Source organism: Trachurus trachurus (assembly GCF_905171665.1).
Source record: "Trachurus trachurus genome assembly, chromosome: 1".
NCBI classification, from domain to species: Eukaryota; Metazoa; Chordata; class Actinopteri; order Carangiformes; family Carangidae; genus Trachurus; species Trachurus trachurus.
The window spans coordinates 3,900,859-3,916,104 of NC_139891.1; the positions used below are offsets into that span (position 1 = coordinate 3,900,859).

Genomic DNA, 15,246 nt, shown 5'->3' on the forward strand with positions numbered 1-15,246 from the left:
AATGCACCATGAGTTAGCAGCCCCCGCCCTTGTCAGGCATCAATTGGTCCTCGTGCTACGTCACCACATTCACGCGCATCCCTTGGCTGCACACACAGCCCTTCATGCCGTTCTCTCTCCTCATTGGATAACACTTGTATCCCACAAGGAAAATTTTCTCCTCGGGTTACAGCAGAGCAGAGTGACGGAGAGACTCGTGTTTAGGCTGAAATACTTCATGTAAGTGATTGCTGACGGAAAATAGGACTATTTAGGACTTATATTAACAAAAACATTCCACTGATATCTGCTTTAATACAGTCTGGACACCTAGGTGACAACTGTCAGTCTGTGTGAACATCAGCTACTTGGCAAGGTGAGTTCATGTGAAGATGGACTAATGGCTGTGGAAGATTTCTTAATTGATAGGCTACACGTTTTAGTTTCTTTCCAGACCCATTATTAATATCAAGTGATCTCTACCTATTGAACTTCCTCCAGCTTGTGGCTTTATATGTGGATGTGTGTGTTTGGACTAGTTCTGTGCTTCCAGCTGGACACAGCAGAGAGAAGATAGTTTTAGCATGGGAAAGCACAGGGGGGCTGGATATGGTTGTGCTTGATGTGGGTGTGTTAAAGAGTGTGTGTGTGTGGGGGGGGGGGTTACGACGACAGCTGGAGGTCGACAGTGCTGCACTTGCTCTCACGCCCACTATACCCACACATGTGAACAATACACAGGTTTGATATGAAGCTGTATGCAAATGTATTTCAACAAGGGGCAAGGGGCAACTCCCAAAGCCTTGTTGCTTTTCCCAAGTGTACTGAGCCCATCTGATCTGCAGCTGACACATGACATGGCCATGTCACTTCACAACTTCTGTAGCCTACTGCTACCAGATTTCAGAGAAGTTCAGTCTGGAAGACAATATCCTGAAGCAGTGACTGCTGGGACATTTCCCGGTGGCCAGGCTCCCGGCCTGGTCCGCTTGGCAATTGATTGCCAAGAGTCAGGACCACAGACTGAGCAGAAACAATTGGGAAAAGACAGACATACCTCCTCCTCTCTCATTCTGAGAGCTTCTGAGGCCTCGTACATAGCCATAAGCTCAATATTCACATACATGTAAATTACTATTGTCCCATTTTTTGTATTTTGTAAACTGGATAGCCTCCCTCTTCTACTAGAAGCACACAGTGGTCAAATTTATAACTGCTCTGGTACCAGTTACATTAAAAATAGGATTGGCCTCAAGTTTAGGTGGATGGTGATGTAACCTGTTTTATTGACCTGAAATAGAATAGAAGTCGTATTCACCTGCATAATGCAATCAACATAATTCCAGTTTATGTGATTTGAGTACATATTAGGCCTATTTCATCACAACAGAAACTTTTATTTTGTAGGGAAAAGTGTGTGTGTGTGGGCGCATGTTATTCAGTCCACGTGTCAACAAAGTGAGGATGGAAAGCGGAGCCTTTGCTTTATTATTTTGCATTCTAACATCAATAGACGCCCAACCTAACACAGTATTGGTGGTTTGCGTGAATCAGGTGGTGGTGACCTGGTATGGTATCAAATTCCCAGCCTGAATCATTGTCCCAGTCCGCCCCTGTCCTTAAGCTGCGTCTCCGTGCTATCACTACACCTGATCAGTTCACTCTCCAATCACAGCCTGACACGCTTACTTTTAGCGAATCACATGTAAGCTGTCTCTCTGTCACTCAGCTGTCATTTACTCTCCCCTCTCACAAAGACCATCCCATCATTGAGCTTCATTCCTCACCACCGGTGTCTTGGTGCCGGGGAAAGTTTCCTGTTATTGGAAGGATCTTATTCCTTTGCAGCGCTTCCCATGGTGATCAGCTTCCTGCCTGCGTCTCAGCCCCAAAGTCAGTTCCTCCTGCCGTCAATAAAGTCTACTCTCCAAATGTCTCATCGCCATTATCAGCTTGTTTCGTTGTGATGTGTGCTGAAATGTGATTGGAGGAGACAAATCTATAAATAATAATGTTGTAGAAACGATAGCCTGACTGATACCTGCCCAGCATCAAGTCATCACAGGCGTATACTATATTTATATACCCACCACTGTATATGACAGTACAGTGTGGCGACATTCTCTAAACAAGTACTGCAACACTTTTAGACATGAGGTACCTATTAGAGCTGATGTGTATCTTACTTCACTGGGGGACCACCTATAGGTTGAGAAAGATACTTTGTGCCGTATCCTTCACATATTCACTCACACACACCCGCATGCTGTGTTGTTGTGCCCAGCCGCGGTGGCTGAGTCTTAATAAAGCCTAATCCCTGCCGTGCATCTTCTCTCTGTTCCCCAACTCCTGCTGATCGTCTGTCTCAAGAGTGCCGTAATTTACTGTCACAGAACTCCTCAAACCGGCCACCACACAGTGCACTGAGGGGGACGGCAGACTTGGTAACACAGATCACCGTCAAAAAGAAGGGAGGGAAAAAAAAACATTCCTACTTCCCTTTCTGGAAAGAAAAATAATAAAGTCTTAAAAAAAAATAATAATGGAGTCGGGGGGGGGGGGCAGTTTTTCACAGACTCAAACACACCCAGCAGTTCGCCCAGCTTTGTTTAGGTTTCGTCTTTTTTTTCAGAGAAAAGAAAAGGAAGGAGGGGGGGATTGCTAGGTGGTTGTCAACGGTTGAAGCTGCAGCCGCACCTGGCATCGTGCGACTGGTCTTTGATCACTTGTCAAGTGAAATTCCGCCACTGGATTAAAGTGAAGGAGGGGGCAACCGAGGGTGGGAGGACTGAAAGAGTGATAAAGGAGGGAAACAGGGAGACGACGACTTGTCTGAAATGTAGCCTGTGTATTTTGTGCCTTTAATGTTGCATGCACTGCTCTGTTGGCTGTAATTAAAATCAGCATGAATTGTTGAATTTGTCTAAAACAGCCCACTCTTTTCGGGCCCTGTTTACCGCACAGGCTTTATGTTTGGACTTGCAATGCACAGTAATGAATGTCACCTTTGTGCATTGAAATAGCTTAAGTTATAATGCTGTGTGAATTGAAATGTTGTGTTCGCTCAAGTGCAGGAGAAGTTTGCGGCTGATGCAAGAATACAACGGACATTTTTAGAGGAGAAAGATAGAGAGGAGATCAAATCCAGATGAGGCCCACGACAGAGGTGCTTCACACGCTTGCATGTGGAAGTAAAGTAAAGTAAAGTAAAGCACAAAGTATAGTAAAACAGAAAATACATGGCTGCAACAATTCATCCCATGGAAAAATTATATTCAAAGAATATTTTTTTTTAGCTTTTAGGGACTGTAGTCCCGCACTGTAACACTTTCATCCCTGCTCCAGGACACTGTATAGGGATCACTCAGAGTGAACTGTAGTGTATGCTAATGAATAAACATCAACATCTTATGGCTAGTGCTGGTACAGAGAAAGAAGCTTAGGCTTTGGCTAGAAACAATATTTCTGGTTAAAAAAAAACTGTTATTGTTGGTTTTAATATCTAATATTTATTGCAATTCTTTAATATTTAATTTTCAGCTGAACAATAACAAACACATGTCATGCCAGCCCTATTCACTAAGGGGTTGCACTGAGGTCATCTGTGTTTCAAACTGTGTTCAATCAGCTTTTACCATTTTTCCTTAAATAGCAGTTGGTGTGCAGAGATGCTATTCCTCTCTGCCAGTTGCCTCCTCTGTGACCTCCTCATGGAGTGCCGTGTTGTGTGACAGGTGACGATCACACACTGCTGTGTGAATGTAAAGCACCAGTTAAGACCCTCTTTCAAACATGCCAGGACATCCAAGCTAAACTGTTAGCGATACCGAGTTAACACCTAGCGTGGGAGCCATGACTGAGCACCATTGCTTTGAATGGTGGGAGCGACCTTGAGCGAAGCACTAGGAATTCCCTCCACTTGACAGCTGGCTCTGACGTACGCCCTTGACTTAGCATGCGCTAATGCTGTCAGAGATGTTTGGGGAGAGAACTGCTGGCATGCTAATCTGCTCTATGTTTGCCACAAGGCTAAGCTGAGCTGTCCGTGGCATGTACAGGGAGGTGTTGACAGTAGTGCTACCAGTTGTTCCATCCTCCACTGGGGTGGTACGAGAAGATGAAAGGGACCAGAAATTTCCCAGGTTGCCGTGGACAGCCACAGCAGCTGGGTGAGTCGATGGTGGGAGGGGCAGTAGTCATGGCAGCTGCTTTAATGGCGATATCACCATGGGGGTCCACCAGCATGGGACATGCAAGCTACACTAGTAATAGTCATGTACCCACATGTGCAGTACTAAAGAATATGAGGGTTTATGTGCAACAGGAGTCCCATTCCTTTCTTCACAGCAATTTCACTTATTGCAGTTTGCTTGTTCACGTTGGCTTCCCTTAAGATGAACATTCTCACGGCAGAACTTGTTTTAAAATTTACCAAATTGAATTTACCAAGTGGAAAATGGTGAGGGAACATTTCACCATTTTCTAATTGAATGACTTGCCCTAGATTAGTTTATCAAGTACCACAGGCACATATTTATAAGAGTTTTCACAGTCACCAGATGTTAAGTTCACTTAATATACTGGATATGGGGATAGAAGAAGAAGAAGAAGAAGAAGAAGAAGAAGAAGAAGAAGAAGAAGAAGAAGAAGAAGAAGAAGAAGAAGAAGAAGAAATAAAAACTCCTCAAGACATTAGAACTTGAATGGTTTTCAAATTCTGTAAAAAAAAAAAAAAAAAAAAAAAAGTACAATCAGTAAAAGTTGTGATGAAGAAAAATAACACAGAAATATGAGGAAATATTTACTTTTTTCAACTCAGTTTTAAGATTTACCTAATCTTCAACATTTTATTGTATTGTTATGTAATTTGGATGTTTTTTTTCTTACCTTCTTTCTTGCCTACTACTAAAAAAAACTAGGGACAGGAGTTGGAAACTAGCATTAGCTATAATCTCTGTATGCGGTCGTGAGAAATAAATAAAGTAAAGTAAAGTAAAGAACATCAGTCACATTGACTTGTTTGTAACGAGTGTTACTATGTTAACCTGCATTGTCCCTATCAAATAAACTAAATTAAATTAATGACATGATAAAACACAAGAAGTTTGTGGTTCATTCATACACTGATGGTATTAAGGACTTGGGACAACTCTGACTCACCAATCTACAGCTCTTTGGTTGATCCAGCAGATGGCAGCAGCCACACAAGACATAGCAGCCCATGTCTAAATTACTGTAATATGGTAGCACTAAAAAAATATATTTCTTTATTGTAATCAGTTAGTGTCCAATGCAATTATCATACTAGTAACAGCCATCCTAGTTAACCAGTGAAGTGACTGAGAAACGTGTTTGGTTTCTGTCACTTTGACATTGACACTAGTATCTAAGGTTGATATGGTTGTGTGTGAAATAATATTAAGGATTACCATTTCCTTATAGGTGATTCATCGGTTTATGTAAAAACATTAAACAACTGGACTGTTTTAAACCAACAGCCCAGAATTAAATGCAGAAAACAACCAAAAATTCAGATTTGAGAAAAAAAGACTATGTAACTAATTAGTTGATTCATTTTCCATCAATTAACAAACTTATGAGACAGCCCTAGTGTGAAGTGTAGAGAAAAAAGGTCTTTCAGGATTTTAGACATGCTGGTTGATACATCGGCAGATCAAGGTGACTGTGTGACCATGACAAAGCCATGACCCTGAACCTGAGGCAGCTAAATTCAGCCATCATTTATTGTATTATTACTGTAATACCTGTGCTGTGACATGTCAAACTCCTTTCATTAACAAAAGGTAGAAACAAAAATGCATTTTGTCCTAAGCCTTCACGAGTAATTCCAGGAAGCAAATGGCACATTAGGCCTCACAAGCAGGATGAACCGGGCTAAAGGACTGCAAAAACTCAACAGTGCAGTTGAGATAATCTCTCTTACTTTTTACTACCATGTGCTGTCATTTTGTGGAGAGTTTAGGGTCTGCACTGTGGGAAGCATCATTGATCAAATTAAATGCTCCATTACCACAGGACCTTACTGAGCAAACCAGCCATAGACCCACCTACTGTTGTCGTCTGCACCCATGAAACATGCTTTGAGGACAGGTGCATCTTGTGCATGCATGTTGCTGTTTGTGTGTTCTGTGTGCATACTGTTGTGCATTTATGTTTTCATGCATGCATGTATCCTGCTGGGGTGTGGTAACCTCTAAAAGCCTCCTCCACCTCGCCTAGGTTCCATGGGAACCTGTGTGCAGCTAATCCTCCTTTTGGCTTGAGACGGCTTCTCCAAACAAATCATCCAGCTCTAAGACCCACTGCTCCTCAAGTGGGCTTCTAGCTCTCTTTGCCAAGCCTCACCAAAAAAAACCCTCTCTCCTTTCTTCTCTCCTTTCTCATATGCTTCACATAAAACAGCTACCTACCGTGAGGCAAATCCCCTTGTCTCTGTCTCTTTTCTTCTAGGAGTAAGGGAAGGAGAAAGGAATGGGGTGTGGATAAGCCAGGCCAGCAGGAGATTGTCAAGTGAAGAACTAAGATGACCTGTTTTGGAAGAGGGGCTGAGTGTGAGTAACGGGTGCTGGTAAAGGGGTCATTGTTTGATTGCAGGCGAGAGGAAAGTGAGAGTAAAGGGGTGGATCTCAACACTTTGATGTCGCTGCTTCTGCTTTTGTTTGCAGCATATTATACAGTATAAAAACATATGTAAATATGTGCAGCTGGACCCCACTTAGCTGTATGTTATGTTCCACACAAGGACACCTTGGAGTGTGTTGGTTTGTTTATCTCACAACATATGCAACTAAAAAACACATTTGGCCCTTTTGCACCATATCATCCTCTCTCTCCCTCTCTCTCTCTCGCTCTCTCCCTCTCTCTTTCAGAATTAAGGTGAAAGATAACTTTAAAGAAAAAAAAAGCAATGAACCTTATTATTCAATTATTCAATGCCGTACAACAAACATTTTAGTGTATGAGTCATTTGTGTTGAACACTGAGCTTCAGAGGGACGGGATTGGGATGCATTTTGTACAGATATTTATGTACAGTATTGCACATCTCCTTCTAACTCTGCAAGTGTATTTCCCAAATGTCACAAAAGGATTTCATTAAATAGTTTATTGCTCGGGCAATCACTTGAACAAGGAGAAAGGTAAAAGCATGTATGTTACCTGTTGTGAGGAAGGGGGAGTATGGTCCCTGAGTGCAATATGTTATTTATATATTATATCATACATTTAAACATTGCACACAAAAGTGGAGGGAGGGTAAATTTATGTAAAAGGAAATATTGTCACCTTTATTTCATTTTATCCTTGCCCTCTTTTACTCATATGTCACCCTCTCATTTTTCCACTGTGAATGTACAGTATATGTATATGAAACTTATTTTAAGAAAATAGAAAAGAAAAGAGGAACGCCGCACACTCAGCTCCAGTTGCAAGAGATTTATTGACGAGAGAAAATAGAAAAGAATACATTATTGTGAGATAATAAAACCAAACCAACACCAGCACTGTATTTGATGCTTTACTTATAGATTTAATAGCAAACAGAAAAAAAACAGAAAAATTAAAACTTAGATTTTCAGAGATGTGAATATTTTGTTGCACACAGAAATAAAGGAAAAATGATGAGTCACAATTTAAAAGCAAAATATAGATGCTGACTCTCCAGCAAGGACCCCGTTTCTTGTGTAGAAGACCTTGGACAGAGAGGGACTCATTGGGGAAGATATGTAGTCCTGACACTGTTGACCACCAAGACTTGGTGCACACTGCACTTTGTAGGAGAAGAAGAAGGTACCTTGATTTAAAGGGATAGTTCACCCTAGAATGATATTTCGCTCATTATCTACTCACCCTCATGTTGACTAAGGGCTGGAAGAATTTTCAGAGTCCACCGTCCCTTCTCTTAGTTACAGGGGGTCTTGGCGTAGCAGTGCATTTCAATGCAACGGTTGCAAAGGGACACCAGAGCTCTTCGTAAAAAAACACACACAAAAAAACATCCAAATACCTCCATGATGCTCGTATGTAATGTCCGTCTTGTGCTGAAGCCCCGAATTGCGTAATTGTCCCGAAAAAAATTAAATAAGTCTATATTTTAAGCTTGTTTGTAGCGGAAGCTTCTCGAAGCTCCTCTTCCTGGTCCGTCCAAATCTCGCGTGATTCGCAGTAACCGCACTGACGCCGGCGCAAATCACGCGAGATTTGGACGGACCAGGAAGAGGGGCTTCGAGAAGCTTCCGCTACAAACAAGCTTAAAATATAGACTTATTTAATTTTTTTCGGGACAATTACGCAATTTGGGGCTTCAGCACAAGACGGACATTACATACGAGCATCATGGAGGTATTTGGATGTTTTTTTGTGTGTGTTTTTTTACGAAGAGCTCTGGTGTCCCTTTGCAACCGTTGCATTGAAATGCACTGCTACGCCAAGACCCCCTGTAACTCAGAGAAGGGACGGTGGACTCTGATAATTCTTCCAGCCCTTAGTCAACATGAGGGTGAGTAGATAATGAGCGAAATATCATTCTAGGGTGAACTATCCCTTTAACACGCAGCTGTCTATCACTGTCCCACTACACAGATCAAATGAGCACCTACCAAGCTTATCACTATTCCAGTAAGTATCCTCATCATAAACACTGAACGTGAGTTTGCTTGTCTCTTCAATTTTGATGGGGCCAAATTCAAAGGTCTTTGGCCGTGTAGGATTGTCATTATTAAGTTGTGGCGTGTTTTATCTGATCACCATATGTGACCTCCACTGAACCGTCTTACCTCACCTATCACCATAGAGACCACACATGCATAAAGCTTAAAGCAGAAGTAAGCGGAATGTTTGTGTTAATATAAGTCTTAAATAGTTCTATCTTCCGACAGCAATCACTTCTGTTTGGTCTGAAACACGGGTCTGTCAGTCACTCTGCTCTGCTGTAAGCCCAGGAGAAAACTTTCCTTGTATCCTACAACCTGTATCCAATGAGGAGAAAGAACGGCATAAAGGGGCGGTCCTCTCTGTGTGTGCAGCCAAGGGATGCGGGTGAATGTGGTGACGTAGGGACGAGGGCCGGGACTGCTAACTCCATCTGCTGACAGGAAGTTAGCCAAAACCACCGGATCGCTTACTTCTGCTTTAAATACCTCTAGAGTTGCCAGACCTTTGGCAGCAGGACAGCAGTTTGGCTTCAGATTCTGGTTACTGTTACAGACACAATCACAAGGATCCCTCGTGCCAGATCGATGCCCAATCTTACAGGTTTCTGAACATTTCTTCAACACAGCATTTTTCATGATGTACTTTCATTTCATTTCATTTCTTTATTTATTGAATTGGGACAGTGCACATTCATCAACACTGACGCATTAAGCATTAGTGTAAATGTGCCGGACTTAGCACAACTGCTAAATTTCAGCCGCAGTCCCAAAGCAGGTTTCTAAAAAAACATAAACACAGAAGACTTTAAAACAATAATTTATGTGTGAGAATATCATGGCATGCATATAGACTTTAGCCGTCTTGGAGGTGAGAAATGGTCTTATATGGTAGAAATTCGACAGGTTGAATGTAATGATATTTGTGATTTTTTTAACATGTGCTTTAAATGATAGTTTTGTGTCGAAGACCACTCCAAGATTACTTCTCCACCTCTCTCTTGAGTCCGGCCTGTGCAGGATGACCGTTTGGCAGCATGGTGTGCAGGGGCTTTAAGTTGTATCGGACCACATCAGGTGTGCTTTTCACTGATCTCAGCCAGTTTCTACACACAGAAGGATCTGATTGGCCTTGAAAGAGGATATCAGCTCCAGCAATGTTTCCACCAAAGACCTGTGTTACGCTCATTAAATGCACCACTGAAACTTGGGATGGCGAGCTTCTTCTTTATTGCTGCACAGTGTTGCATCATTGACTTAATACTGTCAGGACGTGCAAAACCGTCATAGGCCTCAACTGACAAGCAGTCACTGACTTCTGTTGCTGTAAGGCCGTTCATGGTTACCTCACAGGTCTTAATAACTGTGACTGCCTTTGTTTCCCTTCCCAGAAACACTTGTGTGGTGAAATGTGTACCGAATGTGTCGATATGATGGCTTGGTTTTATTGGAATAGGAAGGGAGGGAGTTGACTGCTGATTCAAATTCATGAGTCATTGGAGGATTGACCAATCTGTAACTGTAGAAACATGGATCATATATTGAAGTCAGTTAATTAAAGACAGTTGTTACATAAGTGAATGAATCAATTCAGACTTAAAAGATCAGTGTGGAGGATTTAGTGGCATCAAGTGGTGAGGTTGCATATTGCAACTAACTGACTACCCACCCATCTCTCTCAAGGGAGACTGCTTCATGTCTATACATGAAGGGCTCATTCTACCCTAACTAAAACATATTAGTCTAATGTGATAATAAACCAATGCATATTGTATTACATACCTGACAACAGATCCTTCTAAGATCCTACACTCTGGTCCTTTAATGTCAACGAGACAAATATCTATGATATATGTAGAGGTTGCAGTAGACAGAATGATGACGAAGGGGTAGCGGTCCTGTTTTGATTTTTTCATGGCAAGGATTGACTGTTTGGAGTGATGCATTGACCTTTTGAAAGGCTATTAATTACAGTGATGATATGCTGCATATGCAACAATGGTAAACATAGTCTGGCCTCACTACTTACCACTATATAAAAATGTGGTTATTTTATTAGAATTGTCATAAAAACATTGTATCACACATTATGTAATGGTGACCATAATATCACAACACTATCATGTTATGTTATGTTTATCATATGTTTGATGTAATATTCATCACTATTACTTTGATAGGATGTCATAAATTAAGTAATATCATTATCAATTGTATTTCTCCTATTATTATTATTTTTTCTTTCTCTGTTTTTTTACAACGATATTAAAGGTACATTTGACTTAAACCTCCCACACCTCATGACCATAAAATAAATGATCTTTCATACAACTATTTCCACACACGTAAACATTTTATGGGCTCATCATTATTGTCTCCAACTGCTTTTGTTGTCAACAGCATGTCCATTATATCCTATGCATTTTTTTTCACAACTCACTATTCGTTCGGAGGTTCTGCAGTAAGAGTGACAGTTCACACCAACAACACCCTGGTAATGATCATAGGATGCTCTTCTAACTATTACGACGTGAGACCCCATGTGCCACAAACACATCTCAACATCTCAACATCATAAAAAGAACACACATTCCGGTGAATGCTGTTTATTTTTCTGTAGATTTTCACACGTTGTCAATGTGCCATAGTTGAGGGTGCTGGTTCCCGTGCCAAAGTTCCATTAAGCTGATTAGTAAAGTTAGCCATATGTCCATTGGTTAAAACACATTTTCAAGCAAGTGATCATGATTTTAGCGCATATGTACAGTAAATCAGGATTTTACGACTAAGAATTTTTGTGTTTTTGTCATAATGAGTTTTCACACTCCACTCAATAGAAACAACAATAATGTCACAAGCAAGACAATTTATAAAAGAAATTCATCTGAAATATAACCACATAACTGATTATATATACCTCAATTTTAGAAGCTACAGTACTACAAAGATCTGCTTTGGCCAGTGTTAGCGTTAACAGTTGTTTAACCAGTCCAGACAAAATGCTGCAAATTCACCATCACACTTTATGCCTTTAGACACAGCAATGACCTTTCTCTTCACTTGATCTCGATCGCAGATCAGAAGTAGCACTGAGTGATGTGCGATACCACTGATTTTCATTCTGATCCGATGCCAAATAAAACCAAAGGTTGTATTGCCGATACCCTACTGATACCAATACATTTCACAAAAGCTTCATGTATGAAGAGGGGGGAAACAAAAAAACAGACAGTTTCAAATTATAGTCTTGCAATGACACTAAAACACAGATTACCTTTCTTTGCTTTAGTTCTAATTGGCAGTGGCAATAAAACACTGAAAAATAGACATTCAAAGCGAGGGTGTACCCATGGTATGTGGGAAGGTGCATTTCCCACAATTCTATGGCATTTATACGGTATATGAAAATGTGTTAATTTAGAGCGTACTTTTGAGGACTACATTGACAATTTGAATTTATATTTAAAGGAATAGTCTGAAATTTCTCTGAGGTAGCAGCAAATATCACAGGTTATCTGTCACGCCCACTGCCCCCTAGTCTCTCTCTCTGTGCTTGATTTCAGATTAGGAGCTCCTGTGCTGGAGGTTGGACCTCTGCTCCACAGCTGCCATCTATCAAGCCACCATCCTCCTACTTAACCAGTGCTTCTCAGTCAGTGCTGGATGATAAAGAAAGTTTAGGATCACCAGCTCAGTTCTGCACTCGACCAGAGTTCTTCAGCCAGTTTCCTGCTCTACCTGCCTCACGTCGACAGAATCCCACGGCCTGAATCTTCCTGCTTAAGAATAATAAATTATTGCACTGATCTGCTGCCTCTGCCTCCGAGTCCATTTACCTGGTCTTAACCTTATCTTTCTTATTCTTTCATTAGAAACACTTTTTTTCAAGAATAACATCCAAACTTGAATCCTCCTGCTCTCATTAGGTCTATGATTGAGGATTAATTTACACAACCATAGTTCACCTCAGAGGTGGAAGCAGATGTAGTCCCTTTCAACCGGCGGGGAATAAGTCCTGTAAATAGCAAAATAACCGTCTACTGTGATAAAGATAGTTGTTAGTGTAGACTGGTCATAGTATCGATACTTTCTTATGAGTATCGATCCTAAAACGGACACGTTTGGTTTGGAAGTATTGATACTTGAGTATCGATCCGCACATAGTAGCACTGATTATAACATGGAGTCATGTTGATGCAATGATTTCTGAAGCTCTTGGCAAGACTGATGTTTAGGCTACACCGTAGCCTACTGTATGTTTGCCTATGTTGCAAGAGCAAGACTCACAAATAGCCCCTCTATCTAAATATTTTAGGTGGGGTCATTGGAGAAATAGATATGACAGTTGTCATGTCTGCAATTTCCCCTCAGAAATCTCTCTGTCCATCACATACGTTTTTCTGCTCTGGAGAGGCCTGCTCTTTTCTACAGTACATTGTCACGTGGTTGTCCAAATTTGTTTCAGTAATACTAATAAAGTTGCTGTTTGTTTGGAATGCTTCCTCGTCATATCATTTCACTCTCTAAATTTCATTTTAAGGGACAACGAGGAGTTTTGGAACGCAAAGTGTTCTCATACTACATTTACCATGAGCCTCCATGCGCACGGTGAAATTCTTGGACCGGCGCAAGACGGACATCTTGCCAAGAATGTTTTCATTAGTCAAGAATTAAAGTCGGAGGTTCGACGACGATCAGATACCGTCGTAGTTCCGACCATAAACGGCGATTCGGCGGCGTTATTCCCATGACCCGCAGGGCAGCATCCGCAAAACCGAAAGTAAGGAAACGCTGGTCGGCTCGCCCAGCATTTCTACCATTAATTATAATAACAAAATAACGATAGAGACAAAACGATATATTGATCGAAAATGGAGCCATTAACAAGTGTGGGTAGCGTAGATTCATCCACATTAATGTGAGACTTTTTTATAACCAAATACAAACTCCTCATTGTCCCTTTAATCTTCAATCACGAATTGTTGTCATGTGGGTTGTTTAAGTAGATGAGTTACAAGGCAGTTGTTGGGCGATGTCATCTGTCCTACAAATCATTACGTGACTTAGAAATGTGCTTTACACTTGCATCTGTTTAAGATTATTTTTTCCATTTTTCTGAAATGAAAGGGTTTTTGTGCATTTAAAAGAAAAGACTGTGGTAATTACATCCACAGGGATCTGGTGTATAACCATAAAGTCCAAAGGGGAGGGAATACTTATAACAGGTACTCCACAGTAAATACCCAGTGGGTGAGGGACTGTCACATTTGATGACTGAGCTTGTAGTGCTTAGATATACTGTCAAAATAGCAGTGGGGAATTAAAATCATCACCAGAGTTATGCACAACACTTCCTGTGTCTGCAAGTGAATTAAATGAAACAAGCTGACCTATGATTTTAAGAATTATAAAACTAGTTTGTCAGGGGAAAAATGTCCTGATCTGTAAATATTCTGAATGAATAGTAGCTGATATACAGTTTTTTTTACTGTAAAATCAAATAGCTGTCTTTGTTTCATTACTGCAACACACACATTTTCACAATGGGACTGCTTGTCACAAACTTTTCAACATTTCCAGAGAAATTTTACTTCACTATGTTTCAAAATGAGAAGCTAATTGAAGTGACCAATCATTAAATGAATATAAGTGCATCACAGGCTTGAGTCTGTTCTGTCAGGCTACCACTGTTTACCATCTTTGTTGAGTGTGTCTTCTCCTTCTGTCAAAACAGAAGTTTTTGAACTTGAGCTGTGTGACACGAGGGAATTGATGTATCCACTGTCTATTTATAACACAGAGAGCAGGTGTGGTGATACACAGAGGCAAAGTGATTGGCTGGGATCCTCAGAGGACTCTTTGTGCTTGTGTAAATACACACACACTTGAATTTGTTCTGTGAAAACATGCAAGCACACAAACATACACACAACCACACACACACACACACACACAGATCTACTGTATATGCATCAAACCTTATGAAGGTGTAGGCACATGCATGCAGGCCTGTATGCATACAAGATTACATGTGTGTGCATGAACACATACTGTACATTCAGTCAATACAAGATTTACAGCTTGCTGCTGGCACCCACACAGATAACCAAACACACATTTTCATTCAAGCAACTCAAAGTCTTTCTAAGTGTTATGAAACGAAAGGGGAGACAAGATGCTCTTCACAATATCAGCTTCTTGTCCCCTGAGGCTGGAGCAAATCCACACCAACAAACAGATCAACTGAGTGTTGTTGTGTTAACAACTATTCAGAGAACAACCTGTGACCATATTTTATAAACTTCAGCAGTGAGGTTAAAGTGGTTGAGAAGAAGTAGGCAGGAGGTGGTGAAGTATTGCATGTCGACCCACACTGCATGGCACCACAGAAAAAAGCAACAGCTTTTCATGAGAATCAAGGGTGGGAGGAAGATAACTGTGTTTGTTTGTTTGTGCCTTTCATTGTGGTCACTTGCATCTCCACCGTTACCTTCACCCTCTTTCCTTCCCACCGCAATACAATGCCTTGATCTTCATGTTTCATTTGCATGACCTGCAAGACGTTTTGCATATCTACAGTATGAGTGGGCTAAGACTAT

At 41.0% G+C, this 15,246-nt stretch overlaps 1 protein-coding gene across 1 annotated transcript; it reads right to left on the reverse strand.

Annotated features, from left to right (window-relative positions):
• Positions 1–642: 642 nt before the first annotated feature.
• On the reverse strand, positions 643–10,137 carry LOC310992142 (perforin-1-like; the record flags this gene model as incomplete). The annotated part of the gene is made up of 6 exons (XM_083980154.1): positions 643–691; positions 7,656–7,791; positions 8,573–8,690; positions 9,137–9,293; positions 9,634–9,778; positions 9,912–10,137. 6 exons carry the CDS (start codon positions 10,135–10,137, stop codon positions 643–645), a joined length of 831 nt encoding a protein of 276 aa, XP_083836280.1.
• Positions 10,138–15,246: the final 5,109 nt, after the last annotated feature.